Raw genomic sequence first — 18,885 nt, 5'->3', positions numbered from 1 at the left:
GATCCTGTCACCTGCGGAGAAGTACAAGCAGTCGGGCTCAACACACCAGCACGAGCTGTTCGGCCAGCCTTCTGCTCAGGGTACCGCGCTAGTCAGCGAGGACAAGCTCTACAAAACTGCACTGCTGCGCCTCTGGATTGCTCCACGATCTCACAGCTCACACATGTCCCTCAGCAGCCAGTTACAGATCATGAAGAGACAAGCCGTACGAGTAACGATCCCCTTCATGTCTTCAGACCGCAGTCACACTGGCAAGCTCCTAAAAGCACTAAAAAATACCATCAAACTACTCCACATGATTTAATTTTATCCTCATTTTCTCACTGTTGTGCTTGTATTTCCCCATCTCTGTCTCGTGTGTTCTCCGTGGTCATGATTGTTCTTGTGGTTCCAGTCGTTTCATTCGTCGGCCGCGGAGGAGAGGAGTCGCAGGAACGGCTCTCACCCAAAGCATCCCTCCATCAACGGCAGAGCACAATGGTTGTGAGGAGGAGGTCCCGACACGGAGTAGCAGCTGTGTTTATTCCACAGTCATGAAGAGCACGTCGACATGTTTGAGATGCTGATGCGACTTGAAGCTGCATCGTTCACAGGTGAGTGGAGAACGGACGAGTCGGACGCACGAGTCCAGTCAGGACCAGGACAGGAGCTGCCTCGGAGAACGACAACAGCCCGTCGAGCGACTCGGTGGGCTCCCTTGGAGGACACGAGCTGGAGAACTGGCGTGGAACCCGTGCAAAAGGCCCGACGCTCACAGCCAAGAAAAAGAGGCTCTTCAACCTTCAGTTCAACAACATGGGGAAGAGCGACGCAAACATTGCCTGAAGGGAGGAGATCCGCTCGACGAGGACCACAGCGGTCAGCGGTGCGAAGCATTCATGTTGCTGTAGAGAGCCGTGGTTCTGAGCTGACCCTTGTGTTGGCTATGCTTCCTGCAGATGGATGTACTGCCCTGGGACTGGCGCCAGAAATGAAGAGGAGGTACTCAGGAAGCCTGGGCGGAGTACACAAACAAACTCTTCAGTTACTAGTCAGAATCATGTGTGTGGTGACATTTGAGATGCTCCTAAGTGCTGAATGTTTTCCCTAAAAGGACGGGAGATAAGCATGAGAGAGTTGGAGTACAAGCCGCCGAAGAAGAGCTTCTTCAAGCTGAAGGACGGCATTGAGCTCTCACACCAAAGAGAAGCTCGGAGCAGACGACCCCTGGTGAGAACAACACACGAATACAGAGCAGAGTGCACGTGAAGCCTCTAGCAAAGCTGCGTTCAGAGAGAAACCACGCGCGTCCCTTCAGTAGACTCCACATGATCAGACGCGGTCTCGGAGGGTAGTTTTCCGTGTCATTGTGACTAAAAACGCACCGTTTCGTCTTCAGTGTGGTTGAGAATATTTAGTATGTGCGTAAGTCAAGAGAAGAACAGTAGCCTCTGCTTTTAAACCTCTAAATCCCAGTTTCATTCTCGCTCGTGCAGTCTTTTCTTTTTTCACAACACTCTTAGGGGGAAGTTCTTTAAAAACGACAACATTTCTCAGCTTTTTGTTCATAATGGTGGCTGTTTGTAAGAGGTTACGTCGTGGGATCAAGATTCAGGATCGATACTCAAAACATAGTGGGAGTCGATCGCTCGCACGTCACCCACCTACTGGATCGACATTCCTCTTCGGTAACGTTTGGCGGGTTTGATGTGTAATAATGATCAGTGCTGCAATGAGCGTCTTATTTACATGATGCATACTACGGGTCGCTTGTTTCTGCTGGTGCTTCACTGTGTGTTTGATCCAGCCTCCTACTGTACACGACAGTGAAAACACAGAAAAAGAGCACCTGCACCCTGCAGAGTCTATAAACCCTGTATAATCCCACTCTTAGTGACGTGAGCTCTTCCTGTGGCTGAGGGTTTAGAGGTACTGTCCGCACTGAAAGCAGCCACCAGCAGGACACCAAGAAGCTGGACCTGTGGAGCGTTTGCCGCCGGTGCTGGTGGTGCATATCAAGCGCTTCTCCTACAGACCGCTTACATGCGGGACAAGCTGGACTCGCTGGTGTTGGACTTCCCCTCGCGGAATAGTCTCTCCTGTGTTTTTACCGCTGGGGCTGGGTCACTTGTCTTGACCGTGCTCTGTTGAACCGACAGGGATCTGCGACAGGTCGAGAGTTCATCAGCCAATCCTAGATTAAACGCGGGGGCCGTGCCGCTACGCTCATCGCCGTCTCAAACCACTACGGAGGCATGGGAGGAGGACACTGTGAGTACAGAATGGTGCTGTTTAACAAACGCTGGTATCTAGATGTGTAAGATGAAGCGTGGGTGTGGTGATGTTACTGCAGTCAGAAGCACTGAGAGTGATTGGATTGTTGAGGTGTCTGTTGTCAGATTACTGCCTTTCGCCAAGGAACCAAGGAGGATCAGAAGGTGGTACAGCTTTGACGACAGCAGTGTGTCGCCGAGCAGCGAGGAGCAGCATCGTGGTGAGAGAGTCTCCAGCCGTGCGGAATACAGTGAATGACCTGCCGCCATTCGCTCGCTCTTCACGTCACTGCAGAAGAGACTCGCGTGACCTGAGGCAGAGTGGAATGCTGGCAGGAGTGATGCGTGAGTCCTGCTGCGAGGACCGGGTTCTCCCCGTGTGTCTGTGTTCATGCAGGGTCCAAGGCGGCCGTATAGTGCTCTTCCACAGCGGGCCGGACAACTGTTTAAAGGCAGATGGTAAATTCTCCCTGGACCGCCAGGCATCCGGACGGAGGCACGAGGACGAGGACCAGGGCAGCGAGGCGCCAGAGCGAGGACGGACTGAACGACAAACAAGCCGGGAGGGGAAGAGCATGGGGCCCCAAAGCCCGCGACGATGTCATGCGCTCTTGTAGCAAGCGGGGCGAGCCACATCCACAGCCATAGCACCTGCAGTCCACGGAGCCGCCCCTGGGATGCAGGCCGTGCTTCTGCTTGGGTCTTGTGTTTCTGCATGAGTGAAAGAGTGAGCGCTTCCGATTTGATTCTCGTATAAACTACTGGAACGCAATAATGCACTTACTGGACGTCAGTTCTCGTGCAAAACAACTGCGTTTTGTTTAGACGTGGTCACGCGGCAGCGAGGTCACAGCTCCAGTTTAACGATACAGTTTGCGGTTTTAGTTTCACACTACGCCTTAAACGGGAATCTCAGACGCTGTCGCCTTTCACACTGTGGCACGAGAGCTCCACTTGTGTAAGTCACAGGGCTGTGCCATGAATGAGGAGGACCATACGCTCCCAGCCGTTGCCCTGCTTGGCCTTTGGTTTTTGATGAATGTTCTCGCTCGGTTCTTTTTCTGTGGGAAGCGACAGGCGTTGGTTGTGCTGACGGAGCTTAGGTTCATAAATACTGCACATAAGAGTTCACTCTGTGAGGACACATTTGATAAAATCTATTTATTTATAAGACGGAGGGCAGAACATGGACTGAATGTGGCTTCTGGCGGTCGAGGGCTTCTTGCCAGCCACTGCATCCCTCTACAGGACGCCTGCAATCGGCGGAGGGGTTATTGTTACAGTGAGCATCTTGGCATGATTCGGGGATTTCCTTTAGCTGCACCTGGAGTGCACTTTGGTTTACATTTGAAATGTGCAGGTGGCGTTTAGATACGGGACTTCAATTAAATTCGAGTAAAAGTCTGGTGTGTGTAGGTTCATGTTCCCAGCAGGATCAGTGTTGTGTGTGTGTGGTGTGTCCGTGTTGTTTGTGTATATGGATGCGGCCAGCAGTTGGAGCTGTGATGACTTCGCCGCTCTACTGAAAGTCACTGGACACAGGTTCTTGAACACGGGCCTGCGTGTCGGGCGTATATGACTCCACACTTTAATTGAACTAGTGTCTAATTTTAAATTCAAGCTAACTTTGCACGTTCCCTGAACCATCAAACAGCTTCAATAAATTTTAAAAATCCTCGCCGATCATCTATATAAACAAACCAACATAAAACTTTAACCTTAAAATTCAAAACCTGTAATTGGTGTGAATACGCCTCGCTGATCAGATATACTTCACACACAGACATCAGAAACATAGCTATAGAAAGCTTGAAGTGTCTAATTTTAAATGAAGCCATGCTGAAAACAAATATTCTGTGATCAAGTAATGCGTATGAAACCAGCGCGAGCTCCAGTGTTTCCGTCTGAGCTCATTAAGTGTTAATGTGATCGCCCCCGCGCATGCGTGTGCCTATTCATACCAGTAATCATGAGAAAAGATATGACTCTAAGATGTCTTTCATGATTACTGTAATAACCAATGCCAAAGTCTTGATTGGTCTAAGCTGTTGCTTTTCCTCTTATATTAGCGCTAATCGGACTGAATGATCATTATTATATCAGTATAATAATAAGGAGTGACATAAGTCAAGCTTTTTTACAAGATGGTAGTTTTGGTTTATTGGTTCTGAAATATTACTGTCTTCACCCTTACTATGATGTCCTGTTTATTCATGATATAGGTTATTTACATTACTGCAATATCTGTAATATGCCACAAGTAAGAGAAAGGTGTTTAATTTTCAAGAAAAAACAAAAAAAAGGGGAAAACACATGTGAAAAAATGCAAATGAAGCTCATCAGGGATATTTACGATGGGTTTTAGGTAGAGCCTTGAATGAATGGACTGTATATTAATATCTGCTTGCAGCGCTGTTCAGTTATACATGGCCAGCTTATTCTGATCAGAGCAAAAATTTCCCATCAATATCCAGTACCCTCTCTTTGACTTACCAGCCAGTACTGCTACACACCACAAGACAGATGCGACAGTGTTCAAGGGAGGTCAGAAGCTGTGGAACAACTGTGCTGTCAAACACACACAGCACACACTCACTCACACACAAAAAGGTCTGAGTAGTTTTATTTTAAATCTTGTTTTCGGAGTAGTCAAACATAGCATGGTGCATTCATTCATTAAAATGAGCACTTACAGGTCCAGGCACCAAAGATGCGTTATAACCAGACTATTTATTTTGATTAAGTGAATAGTCTCATAATATTCTCCTCGTTACTTCTTCTGCTTGTTTCGACTCTCTCCATATCTTTACCTCCTCTTCTCTCTTCTTCAGTCGTTCTTCACAATCCAAAGAATATCTTTCATTGCGAATGCATCATCTCATTCTTCGCTAGCTTCAAAGCTCATAACTGGTCAGAAAACATGTGTTTCATAAATATATAAGAGGAGATATTTAGGCACAGAGAGAGATTCATATATTGTTTCGTACGCTATTACTCAGACGTAATTTCTTTATTACCTTCTGTAATATTCTTCAATACATGTGTCTGGAATATCCTCAACGCCTTTGATTTAAAAAAAAAAAAGAATAATTAACAGCTCAAAATTAAAACCAAAATGAGCTTTACAGGTTATGTTACATGTTATGTCTATCTGTTTTGTCACATTCTTTCCAGTGCTCGTGTGATAACCTGTTTTTCTTCTATAGTCATATATGTCTATCGTCAGCAACCACTCCTGTATTTTACAAGCGATAATGTTTAGGGTGTTTTGTCATGGCTTGTGCCTGGTGTGAATGATTCATCTGTAGGTGTCTTGAGTAATGAACATGAGGAGAGGAGGCAAGCACAGTTATTACTTCCCTGCCAACTCCTTCAGGTGTCTAATCAGCCGCGACTCTTTGTTCATATCCCATGCATCCAGGGCGTTGAAGCGTGGATCATCAGAGCGTCTTGGTGACGTGGTGCTGCAGCACCGTGTCATGTGCACAACTCGCAGCTTCCTCAGACGAGTGGCTGGGACTCGCTGATGATATTCCACATGCCTCTTAAAGCTCAGGTAGGTGCTGGGGTCCAAGCTGATGAAGGACGAGCGTGAAGCATTTATATTGCCATTTTGTATTGAGTTCTGTTGAACAAGATAAAAAAGGATTCAACTAATGGTTACCGTTACAACACTGAATCCATCAATCAAATAGCTATCACTGTGGTGCTTTTACTAAAACCATGTGGATTAAAAATAATATGTCCCATATAAATGATTGGGAATGAATGAAGCGATGGGTTTTCGATAATAACTTGGAACCAATCCTAACACGTTCTTCAAGCTGAAACATGACTTTTTTGTTTGTTTTTTTGGTCAGTCTATCAAATGGTTGGTGTTTGGATTCTTAAAGGGTTTTTATATTAATTAAAATTTTCTTTAGGAGTGATTGAGAAAATCCATGAGCAATCATTAGTTTTCCTTTTCGTGAGTTTACATGCAATTATGTCAAAATGAAGTTCATGTAATGAAAACCCTGTTCTGATGTGTCCTTTTGTAAACTCTAACTAACTCTTTAAAAAAGCTGCAAACTGATGGTTGAGACAATCTCAGTGTTTGATACTGTAGTATGAAATGACTTACCTTGAGTGACGCTGAGCAGTCTGTCGGGTCTCTGATCTCTGTTTTTATAGAGTGGAAAGAGCAGGGCGTAGAGCCCAGATGTTGCTCCAGGGACTTATGCAAACTGAGTCTTTTATAGTGGGGGCTTTTGCCCTCATGAACTGCATTAAATGAAGAACATGAACATGTTGATGCTTGAATATTTCATTGATCCCATTTTTTCAACAAGCGTTAATGATAGACTGTGGAAGGACGCCAGAGCACTGAGCGCTCTTTGGTTTACGTTAGTTCAAAGTTACTGTTAGTTTAATTGTAAACACACACACACAACCTGCAAAAAGGTCTAAGACTCAAGTTTACATTTTTGACCTCTGGTTTACTCTTAAAATCTCTTGGCGACAGCAGATGATTTCCTCATCTGTGTCAGAAGTTATGACAATGATCGCTTGATAGTTGATAGCTTTAATATGAAACAGAAGCCTCGCGGCATTCATTGAGAGAAACGGTTGTCATGAAGGCGCTTGACAAAAAACAACGTCACTCAGGGCTGCATTCCACTGTGTCAGATTCTCCCTCAGAGGGAGTTTGAGTGAAACACACACACACACAACCTGAAAGCAGAGTGGAGTGTGTGTAAGGCTCTGGCCATGGGTCAGAAATTAATGCGGTCAAATTGGACAAAATGCCCCTGCACAATTAAATAAATCTATTATGGCTGTCGCTAATAAATTAACAAAAAATTAAATGAAAAGTGAAAATCTAATTTATTTTTATGCATTTGGTAACACTTTAATTTAGGGACCAGTTCTCAGTATTAACTATAGGTGTTTATTTTGCATACATATTACTAGCATTTTGGGTTTTCTATTAGTACTTATTAATGACTTATTCTGCATGACTACTAAACACTGCTCCCATACACAAAGGGTTGAGGATCCAAATGCAGCCTTTTATTGAGGGGTAATCCAGAATCAGAATCCATATAACAGGCAATGGGTCAAAACACTGTGCAGACCATCCAGAAAATAGACTGGAAATCTGTTTAATTTGTTAAAACGGTTCCATTGACACTTGGTCACATAAATGTGTCTTTGTGAAACACATAAATCTGATCTTCAATTCCCGCACTATATGCAAATTTAACAGAGTTCATGTCAACAAAAGCAACACATATGCGCTGCATTTTATTCATCATTAGCTAATTTCAAGCTCAAAGACCACAACAGGAGAGAGTGCATCATCAGCACTCACAAGATAATTTAGTCTCACTGCTTTTAATAAAGATGATTGTGTGTTGAGCATCCGTGATTTGCTTTCAGTGTCATTTGCCACAGTTTGCGCATCAGTTCACTGAAGAGATACTCAGCTACTCATCTGCGGCGATGCGTGTTGCACTAGCGCTGTCATATCTGACTGTAACATGTCATAAATATAGCCTATAACACGCTCTCACATGCTTATTATTTTAACATTCTGGGAGGAGTAAAATTTGCATATGTGGTTTCAACAACCAGATGCATTTACGCTTGTCCAGTTTCGTCTGGAATGCGTCCCAGACCTCCTCCTGAAGTGGTTTGAATGATAGGATTTAAATCCGTCTCGAAAGCGCTTCGGAGGGCATTTACATCTGGTCTATTCACAATCAAGTTCAGTTTATTTACAGAGCACATTTAAAAACAGACACAGGCCAACCAAAGTGCTGAAACAATCTTATTAAAATTTTAAATTCAATTCTAAAATTATTCAGAAACCAGTGAAGAGATCAAATTTCCTCTTTCCCTTCAGGAATCTTGCTGAAAGCATGGATAGAAATCTCCAAGCAATTCTTAAAAAGAAAAGAAGTTAATGAAAGCATGGATAGAAATCTCCAAGGAATTCTTAGAAAGAAAAGATTTGATTTTTTCAATAGAGAATGAATGTATAAAAAGCTGGAGCCAATAACCGCACTAATCTGCTTGTCAGATTTGAGGCAACTATCTACCATCACACCTAGATTCCGTACTTGGGGGTACTTGATTTAAAGATTCAAGGTCAAGGTGATTTCTTGGCCTGGATTCTGAAGGTCCTAAAAACAATGACTTCTGTTTTGTCTGAGTTTAAAAAAGAAAGTTCTTGGCAAGCCAAGCGTTCACATCCTCAAGACATGCTGTTAGATTACCTTGATCACTCTTATTTTTCCTAGACACAGGCATACAGATTTGCATATCATCAACATAACTGAAGATGCAATAGCGATACCAGCCCAGGGCTGACAGTGTCAAATATTTGTCTCAGCTAGTGAGGATGTGTAGTGTCATTCAAGCAAAACGAAGGTTTAATTTTAAGAACTTTTACAGAATGTAGAGAGACAGGATTGAAAGAATCCACAGGGCAGGTGAATTTATCTCTGTCGGTATTTCCTGATCGGAGACCAGAAACTGGGCACTGGGTTTCTGACTTAAAGAGCTTAAAAGGAGCTGTACGGTTTAAAATATCTGTCCAGGCAGTTTTTAAAATGATAAAGTGATGTTCAGCATCAAGATCAGATAATGGAGACTAATGATAAAAGAGTGTTGACCTCATTATAGATAAAATCTTCACAAAAATAAGGCAAATATGCATGGGCTTGTGTAGTATCAAAAGCAGCTGTAAGAGAAAGTATTGGGAGAGACATTTTAAATAAAATAGGAAAATTATCAGAAATAACAGAATCAACGACTTCAATGTCAGTTATAGATAGACCATATGACAAAATTAGGTCCAAAATGTGTCCATGAGTGTGTGTGGGATGATTAACTCACTGCAGCAGGTTAAAAGAGTCAATGATGTTTAAAACTCAGAAGTTAGCTGCTTAGAGGGGGCAACACTACTTGGAAATTAAAATCACCTAAAATAAGGTTACGGTCATGTTTAGTGATCAAGTCCCCACTATGAAGTCTTTGATTAGATGTGGTGGCCGATAGATCAGAGCTAAGACCACAGGTTCAGACCAGTTCAGAAGTAAAACCTGAGCTTCAAAACTCGTGAAGGTGGTGGAGGATAACAGTCGGCAATCGAGGTCTGAAAGAATCTTTAGCAATGATGGCAACCCCCCTCCTGCTCTGCCTGATGATCGTGGAGCATTGTAAAAGTGATAGTCGGCTGAAAAAAGTTCAGAATATGGACTGAAGTCCCCTATCTTCACCCAGGTCTTGGACAGAACAGTGAAAATCCAGGTCGTGAGTTGTAATAAAACGTTGAGGATGAATGTCTTGTTTTCCAGGGAGGGAGCTTTTATCAGCGCAATCTTTGGGGAGCATAGAAATGGTGGCACGAAGCCGATGCTTTGCTTTGCTCAGAGGTAAGCAGTATTTGTGCCCTTACAGTATGGCTGGATAATGATCCGAGTGGAAATTTTCCGCTTGAACCCGAGAGTCAAGAGAAGCAGGAGCAGAATCAGGGGGGTCCGTCAAGATTAACCTGAGCCAGCGTGTCACTGGGGTTAGCTGAACCAGCGGTCTAACACCTGAGCCCGTGACCGAGGCAGAGAACTGAGTAGAGCCAAACAACCAGCTCTCATGAAGGTCTTTATCCTGATGAACACACCTCCGCGATTCCCACGTCTTCTCTGATGCTTTCTTGGAGTAGTGTCCAGAGGTAGTCGCCGAAGTGCGCCTACATTGGAACTACAAAACTAAAAAAAGAATAAAAAAATCAAACAAGAGAAACTAAAAATAAAAATAGCAAAAAAAGGCAAATAAACATATTGTGGGGAAGTCGTGGCCTAATGGTTAGAGAGTTTGACTCCTAACCCTAAGGTTGTGGGTTCGAGTCTCAGGCCGGCAATACCACGACTGAGGTGCCCTTGAGCAAGACACCGAACCCCCAACTGCTCCCCGGGCGCCACAGCATAAATGGCTGACGGCTCGCCACATACACAGGTGCCATATTTTCGCGTAGCGATCGTATCAGAGAAAATGCATGAAGTGACCAGGCTCAATAAGCATTAAATTAGGAGTTTGAGGAAAAAGTCATAAATAGTTGGTTAATAGTGAGAACTGTTCCCCAACTTAAACAAAGAATTTTTTTTAAAGCGCTGCACATTATAACCAGTCACACATGATTCTAATTAATTTGATTGTTCGCTTTTATTCTAATTCTGCAAAGTGCATGCGCACCTGCAGCGCGTTAGCATTCGTTAGCTTGTCATTAGTATTTCCATTCGTTCCTATCGCTGTTTTCTTTTCTCCTCTCCTCTCTCTCACTCCTCTCGCTCTGTTTTTTCACAAGTTCATCAAACAACTGTGGTAAGAATCATTCATCAATCACGGTGAGTAATGGCTTTTTCCTGCTATTGTTTTTTGCACTGCTGGCTAATGCTAAACACAAATACAGTAAGATTGTTATTCACGCTGGCGCTAATGATGTTCGACTTCGCCAGTCGGAGATCACTAAAATAACATTAAAGAGGTGTGTGAACTTGCAAGCATGATGTCAGACACTGTAATATGCTCTGGTCCCCTCCCTGCTTACCGTGGTGATGAGATACATAGCAGATTGTCATCACTCAATGGCTGGATGTCTAAGTGGTGCACACAGAATAACATAGGTTTCATAGACAATTGGACAAGCTTTTGGGGCAGACCTGACCTGTTGAAAAGAGATGGTCTTCATCCCTCCTGGGGTGGTGCCGCTCTTCTCTCTAGAAATATGGCACATAGTCTTAGAGTTTGTACTTGACTAACTGGGGCCCAGGTCAGGAAGCAGACAGACTGGCTAAACCGACCGTCTGCTAGCCGCCTCCAGTCACAGAAGTCAGTTAATTCTCAGCACATAGAGGACTCTTTCACCTAGATATCACACTATAGAGACTGTGTCTGTTCCCGGGGTAGAAAATACAAAAAACGTCCAAACCAATTTAAGAGTAACAATTTAATTTGAGGTTCAACAAATAAAAAAAAAAACAGATGCGATACGGATAAACAAATGATAAAGCTTGGCTTATTGAATATCAGGTCCCTTTCTACGAAAACACTTTTTGTAAATGATATGATCACTGATCATAATCTAGATGTGCTCTGTTTGACAGAAACCTGGTTAAAACCTGATGATTACATTATTTTAAATGAGTCTACCCCCCAAGATTACTGTTATAAACATGAGCCACGTCCAAAAGGTAAAGGGGGAGGTGTTGCTTCAATTTATAACAATGTTTTCAGTATTTCTCAGAGAGCAGCCTTCAAGTATAACTCGTTTGAAGTATTGGTGCTTAATATAACATTATCCAGAGAAACAAAATACATACAGGCCACCATAACAAAAAACATACTTTATTAAAGAGTTTGCTGATTTTACATCCGAGTTAGTGCTGGCTGCAGATAAAGTTTTAATTGTTGGTGATTTTAATATCCATGTTGATAATGAAAAAGATGCATTGGGATCAGCATTTATAGACATTCTGAACTCTATTGGGGTTAGACAACACGTCTCAGGACCTACTCATTGTCGAAATCATACTCTAGATTTAATACTGTCACATGGAATTGATGTTGATGGTGTTGAAATTATGCAGCCAAGCGATGATATCTCAGATCATTATTTAGTTTTGTGCAAACTTCATATAGCTAAAACTGTAAATTCTACTTCTTGTTACAAGTATGGTAGAACCATTACTTCTACCACAAAAGACTGCCTGGTAAGTAATCTTCCTGATGTATCCCAATTCCTTAGCATATCCAAAACCTCAGAACAACTTGATGATGTAACAGAAACTATGGACTCTCTCTTTTCTAGCATTTTAAATACAGTTGCTCCTTTACGCTTAAGGAAGGTTAAGGAAAACAGCTCTGGCACCGTGGTGTATGAGAGGCACACTCGCACCCTAAAGAGAGCAGCCCGGAAAATGGAGCGCAGCTGGAGGAAAACAAAACTAGAAGTATTTCGTATTGCTTGGAGGGAAAGTAACCTATCTTACAGAAAAGTGTTAAAAACTGCTAAATCTGATTACTTTTCGTCTCTTTTAGAAGAAAACAAACATAACCCCAGGTATTTATTCAATACAGTGGCTAAATTAACGAAAAATAAAGCATCAACAAGTGTTGACATTTCTCAACATCACAGCAGTAATGACTTTATGAACTACTTTACTTCTAAAGTCGATACTATTAGAGATAAACTTGTAACCATGCAGCCATCAGCTACAGTATCACATCAGACAGTGCACTATAGATCCCCTGAGGAACAGCTCCACTCATTCTCTACTATAGGAGAGGAAGAACTGTATAAACTTGTTAAATCATCTAAACCAACAACATGTATGTTAGACCCTATTCCATCTAAGCTCCTAAAAGAGGTGCTTCCAGAAGTCATAGATCCTCTTCTGACTATTATTAATTCCTCATTGTCATTTGGATATGTCCCCAAAACCTTCAAACTGGCTGTTATTTACTGGCAGTCAGGATTTAGACAGTATCATAGTACTGAGACTGCTCTCCTTAGAGTTACAAATGACCTGCTTTTGTGGGTGGGGGGGGAGTGAATGAACAGTGCTCTCTTCCACCCTCAATAACCATGGCTGAAGTGCCCTTGAGCAAGGCACTGAACCCCTAGTTGCTCCCCAGGCGCTGGATATATAGGAAATACGGTGTTAGCATTCACTGTTATGCTGATGATACTCAGCTCTATATTTCTTCGCGGCCTGGCGAAACATACCAATTTGAAAAACTAACGGAATGCATAGTCGATATAAAAAACTGGATGACGAGTAATTTCTTACTGCTAAATTCTGGAAAAAAAACAGAGGTGTTAATTATAGGACCTAAACGCTCTGCATGTAATGACCTAGAACGCTGTCTAAGCCTTGATGGCTGCTCTGTCAATTCTTCGTCATCAGTTAGGAACCTAGGTGTGTGATTTGATCGCAATCTTTTCTTAGAAAACCACGTTTCTAGCATTTGTAAAACTGCATTTTAAAAATATATCTAAATTTACTTTTACATTTATCCAAAGCGACTTACAGTGCATTCAGGCTAACATTTCTTGACCTAACATGTGTTCCCTGGAATCGAAACCACAACCTTTTGCGTTGCTAATGCAATGCTCTACCACTGAGCCACAGGAACAAATTACAACCTAGGCTCTCAATGTGAAATGTAGAAATGTTAATCCATGCGTTTATGACCTCAAAGTTAGATTATTGTAATGCTTTATTGGGTGGTTGTTCTGCACGCTTAGTAAACAAACTCCAGTTAGTCCAAAATGCAGCAGCTAGAGTTCTTACTAGAACCAGGAAGTATGACCATATTAGCCTGGTTCTGTCAACACTGCACTGGCTCCCTATCAAACTGTCAAGTGTTTTCTTCTTAGCTGTGCTTAACCCTCAATTGATAGGGAGGCACCAATCATGAACATTAAACTGGGTTTCACTCAATAACCAGGCCTCTGTTGCATCTTTGTCATTTTTTATTTTGTCTTCACTTTTTGCAGCCCAGATATTTACAGGTGAAAAACCTTAAAAACCAGAACACACCAACGATTTACCAATTTGCACATTTTATGTAAAACCCGACACACAGGGCTCAAAATGATTAATTATCAGAACTTGACTCTAGACACATATGTATGTAAATAGACAGATTTCTAAAATAATTATTTTGCGTTTGAATTCACAGATATTAAATTACAATTTAAACGGGAGGCAACATGAATTACATGAATAACCAAACACAATGAATCGCTCAACAATTTAATAGTTTAAGCAGTGAGTTTAACCCATATAAATATTTACAATACATATTCACTCCCGTTGAACTACAATATACAATTTTAGCACTTAAATATTTTTTTATACATGCACGCTCTTAAACCATGGCTTTACAAGCAACCAATGCAGTATAACAGTATCCCTCATATCAGAACACATCAGAATTAAATCACTAAATTAAGCAAACTGCAATAAAATTTACCAGCCACTATTTACACAATACATTCCGTAAACTAGCATGTGAATATTTACAACACACAGATACTACAGCGCACAAACACAAGTGTCTTCCCGGCCCGCCGCACCTCAACGCCTCATCAGCGTGCAACATCAACAAGTGACACTCGCAACAAAGTCTGATTAACGTGGCGATCTTACCGGCTGTCTGTTCAGTCTTTTGAATTGGTACCAGATTCCGGAACCAGCTTCAGGAAAGTTTGATGAAATTTGCTGCTTTCCTTTCTCGCGCTGTACTGGCGTTGTTGCTGGTTCTAGCTGACACATTGATAAGGAAATGCGTGCGTCTTTTTCTGCTTGAGTGCACACAGGTGAGTGATAATTCGTTCCACCTGATCGCTGACGAGAAGGGGCGTTCGCCGCAACACAAACATCGTATAGATTTTAAAATCTTGCTTATTACTTATAAAGCCCTGAATGGTTTAGCACCTCAGTATTTGAACGAGCTCTTGTTACATTATAGTCCTCCACATCCGCTCCGTTCTCAAAACTCTGGCAATTTGATAATACCTAGAATATCAAAGTCAACTGCGGGGCGGCAGATCCTTCTCCTGTTTAGCGCCCCAAACTCTGGAATAACCTACCTAACATTGTTCGGGAGGCAGACACACTCTTGGCAGTTAAAATCTAGATTAAAGACCCATCTCTTTAACCCTGGCTTACACATAACATACTAATACACTTCTAATATCCAAATCCGTTAAAGGATTTTTAGGCTGCATTAATTAGGTAAACCGGAACCGGGAACACTTCCCATAAGCACCCGATGTACTTGCTACATCGTTAGAAGAATGGCATCTACGCTCATATTAGTCTGTTTTCTCTCTTATTCCGAGGTCACCGTAGCCACCAGATCCAGTCTGTATCCAAGTCAGAGGGTCACTGCAGTCACCCGGATCCAGTATGTATCCAGCCCAGATGGTGGATTAGCACCTAGAAAGGACCTCTACAGCCCTGAAAGACAGCGGAGACCAGGACTAGTGCCCAGATCCCCTGTAAAGACCTTGTCTCAGACGACCACCGGGACAAGACCACAGGAAACAGATGATTCTTCTGCACAATCTGACTTGCTGCAGCCTGGAATTGAACTGCTGGTTTCGTCTGGTCAGAGGAGAACTGGACCCCCAACTGAGCCTGGTTTTCTCCCAAGGTTTTTTTCTCCATTCTCTCACTGATGGAGTTTTGGTTCCTTGCCACTGTCGCCTCTGGCTTGCTTAGTTCCACGACACTTCATTTTACAGCGATATCGTTGACTTGATTGCAAATTATTGCACAGATACCATTTAAACTGAACTGAGCTGCATGATGACATCACTGAATTCAATGATGTATTGCCTTTAACTGTCATTTTGCATTATTGACACACTGTTTTCCTAATTAATGTTGTTCAGTTGCTTTGACGCAGTCTTTTTTGTTTAAAGCGCTATATAAATAAAGATGACTTGACTTGACAAAGAAAATTTTGAGACATCCATATTTTTACCTCCAATATGCAATGTTCAAGAGTGAATATAAATCTGAGTGTACCAGGTTTTGAGTGAATATAAATCTGAGTGTCATCTGCGTAAAAATTAAACTTAAGACCAAGGGATCTTAGAAATAGCCCAAGGGGAAAAAATGTACATACTAAAAAGTAAGGGACTCAAAACTGAACCCTGTGGAACACCAAACTGCACTGAGCCAATATTGGACCTGCAACCACCCAGGGACACAAACTGCCTACGATCTGATAGATAAGACTTGAACCAATTTAAAGCATTGTCAGTAACACCAAAAACTTTTTCCAATCGAGAGAGTAAAAGAGAATGGTCTACAGTGTCAAAAGCTGCGCTGGTGACTTTAACCAATGCTGTTTCAGTACTGTGCAGTTTGCGGAAGCCAGATTGGAGGGGCTCAAAAAGATTGTGCAAAGCAAGATGAGTATTTAACTGAGAGGCCACAATTCGCTCAAGTACTTTAGCCAAAAAAGGCAAATTGGAGATGGGACGAAAATTATTGATGTTTACCCAGTCTACGTTGGGCTTTTTTGGTACAGGTGTTACAGCTGCAATTTTGGAGTGCAGCAGGTACAACACCCGTGTTCAGTGAGTCATTTATTATACTCAAGACGACTGGGCATAGTGATGCAAACATGATTTAAACAGGCAGGTGGGTATTGGATCAACTATGGAAGCGGCAACTTTCATTTGTGAAACCACATTACCCAGAGAGACAGGATCAAGTAAGCTAAAATTTGAGAAAAAAGTGCCGGAAAAATTAGGGATACTAGGAGCAGAAGCAGAAGCAACAGATGTAATGGATTTGTGTGCATTAGCAATTTTGGAACTAAAATGATCAAGAAATCCATTACAAAGCTGATCTGAGGCAGGTACATTGGAGGAGCTGTTACCCTTTGAACAGTTTGTTAATGGTATGAAACAATTTTTTTGGGTTTATTTTGATTATTATCAATTATCTGAGAGAAATACTGAGATCTGGACAGATACAATCTCTGCCTTATATCAAGTAAGTGGTCGTTTCCAAGCTTGATAATGAACATTCAGGCCAGAGGTACGCCACTTATGCTCCAGCTTACGACCCGCTGCCTTCCTAGAGCGCAGCTCACCATTATACCAGGGAGCAGATCGTACAAAGGCCACAGACCGGGACTTCATCGGTGCAAATAAGTCCAAACCAGACAAAAGAACAGTATTTAACAGAGAGATGTTGACCTCCAGAGGGTCTGATAAAGTAAGGCCACTTAAGGAAGATTCAATAAAAGCAGAGAAGTCATTGAGATCAATGGATTTCCAATTGCGATAATTTACTGTACGGAAAAGGGTAAATGTTAGTATGCGACAGTTCCATACTAAAAAGAATAGCAAAATGGTCAGACAATCCTAAATCCGTGACAGAAAACTGCGATAAGAATGATCCATGAGAGATAACCAGATCTAAGGTGTGCCCCTTAATATGTGTGGAGCAATCCACATGTTGCTTCAAATCAAAACATTCCAATAAAGACACAAAGTCCTTAGTCATTACAGAGTCTTTTTTTGTCCATGTGGATGTTAAAGACCCCTAGGATAAGAGTTCTTTCAAAATTAAGACACAACATAGACAGAAAATCAGCAAATTCAGTTTAAAAAGTGTTCAGCAGTCTTAGGAGGTCTGTAGACTACGGCTATGACAGTCGAGATGGGCGCAGAGACACTCAGCACAAGACATTCAAATGAATTAAACTGAGGAGTGACCACAGGACTTATAGTGAATTGTTGATTATACAACACAATAAGTCCCCCCACCCCTGCCAGAGGGTCGCGGGGAATCGAACAATCCATAGCCAGATGGAGTAAGTTCATTAAGCACAAGCCCATCAGATTGTCTATGCCATGTTTCTGTCAAACAGACCAAGTCCAGTTTGTTTTCAATGATAATATCTGATAACAGCAGCGCCTTATTGTTAACAGAGCGTGCGTTGAAGAAAGCCGATTTCACTAGGCATGGTGGCATAGGGAGTGACAGAGAAAGCTCCACGCGTTTAAGCGCTAACAGATTGTTAACATCCACCCCACTGCACCGAAGTCTGTTGGTTTTACGTTGAAATACCGGCACAGAGAAGCAGTCTGACGCGTCATGGATAAACTTGTGCCTTGACGCTCAATGTATGTATCGCGGTGGTTGAAGAATTCCGACATTACGGCAAAGTTCATAGGTGTCCTTCGTTAAATAAAAGTTCCTTCTTAGGCTCAGCAGATTGCAAGCAGCGTACCTTAAAGCCATGAGGGAAGGATCCACACCAACGGCAATCTTGTGATAACGTGTATCGTGATCCTGGCAACAGAAGAGTTGATTCCAGCAGATATGGTTCAAAAATAAAAACAACAAGCCGAAGATTAAAACGTAGTTCCGCATAGCAATTGAGTGTATATTAAGAGGGAACTTCCAGAGCTCAAAAAACTCTCTTTTAACACTCAGAATAGTCCAATAAACGTTAAAATCAATAAAACCGGAGAGAGGAGCGCCAGCCAGATGCGCCAGCGTTCCCAATCATCCGTTTCCGTTTCTGATAAGCTACTACTAAATATTGTAGAAACTTAATTTTCTGTAAAGTTGCTTTGCAATGATTTGTATTGTAAAAAGCGCTATACAAATAAACTTGAATTGAATTGAAAAGTGAGGCTAAATGTTTTGTTTATTGAAGCTTTAATAGATTTGTGTGAAACAAACAACAAACAGGCATTTCAGTGAAAGCACTTCATACTTATACTATAACATAACATTTAAAATATAATTTTAATAGATATATATATATATATATATATATATATATATATATATATATATATATAAACAAACATGTAAAATTAAATGCAAGAAATCCCTTTGTATAAAGACTTTTAGGAAAATTTACTTTTTTGCCAAATATTGATTTTTCCTTAACACTTGTACTAACAGCTGTATAGTTCTTGCAAATACAAATATGTATTAGTACTAATCTTGTCCTAATGCGTGTGAGAAAAAAGAAAAAAAAAATGCTGAACACCTTGAAAAAGACTTTAAGTATAATATTAATAGCTATGCATGTGTACTTT

The 18,885-nt window shown here is 41.9% G+C and overlaps 1 protein-coding gene and 1 pseudogene across 1 annotated transcript in view; one reads left to right on the top strand and one right to left on the bottom strand.

The window, feature by feature from the left end:
• LOC122142789 overlaps positions 1-2,374 on the top strand; it is a 71,840-nt pseudogene extending 69,466 nt beyond the window's left edge.
• Positions 2,375-3,215: 841 nt separating this feature from the next.
• LOC122142788 (tripartite motif-containing protein 16-like protein) overlaps positions 3,216-18,885 on the bottom strand; it is a 38,453-nt gene continuing 22,783 nt past the window's right edge. Inside the window, exon 8 of the mRNA XM_042753846.1 lies at positions 3,216-3,366. Within this exon, the coding sequence (XP_042609780.1) occupies positions 3,216-3,366 (151 nt within the window). The remainder of the gene's footprint in view (positions 3,367-18,885) is intronic.

This window comes from Cyprinus carpio, unplaced genomic scaffold, assembly GCF_018340385.1.
Source record: "Cyprinus carpio isolate SPL01 unplaced genomic scaffold, ASM1834038v1 S000000168, whole genome shotgun sequence".
NCBI lineage: Eukaryota > Metazoa > Chordata > Actinopteri > Cypriniformes > Cyprinidae > Cyprinus > Cyprinus carpio.
The sequence above is the reverse complement of the archived record's forward strand: the minus strand, read 5'-3'. Positions and strand labels throughout refer to the sequence as shown.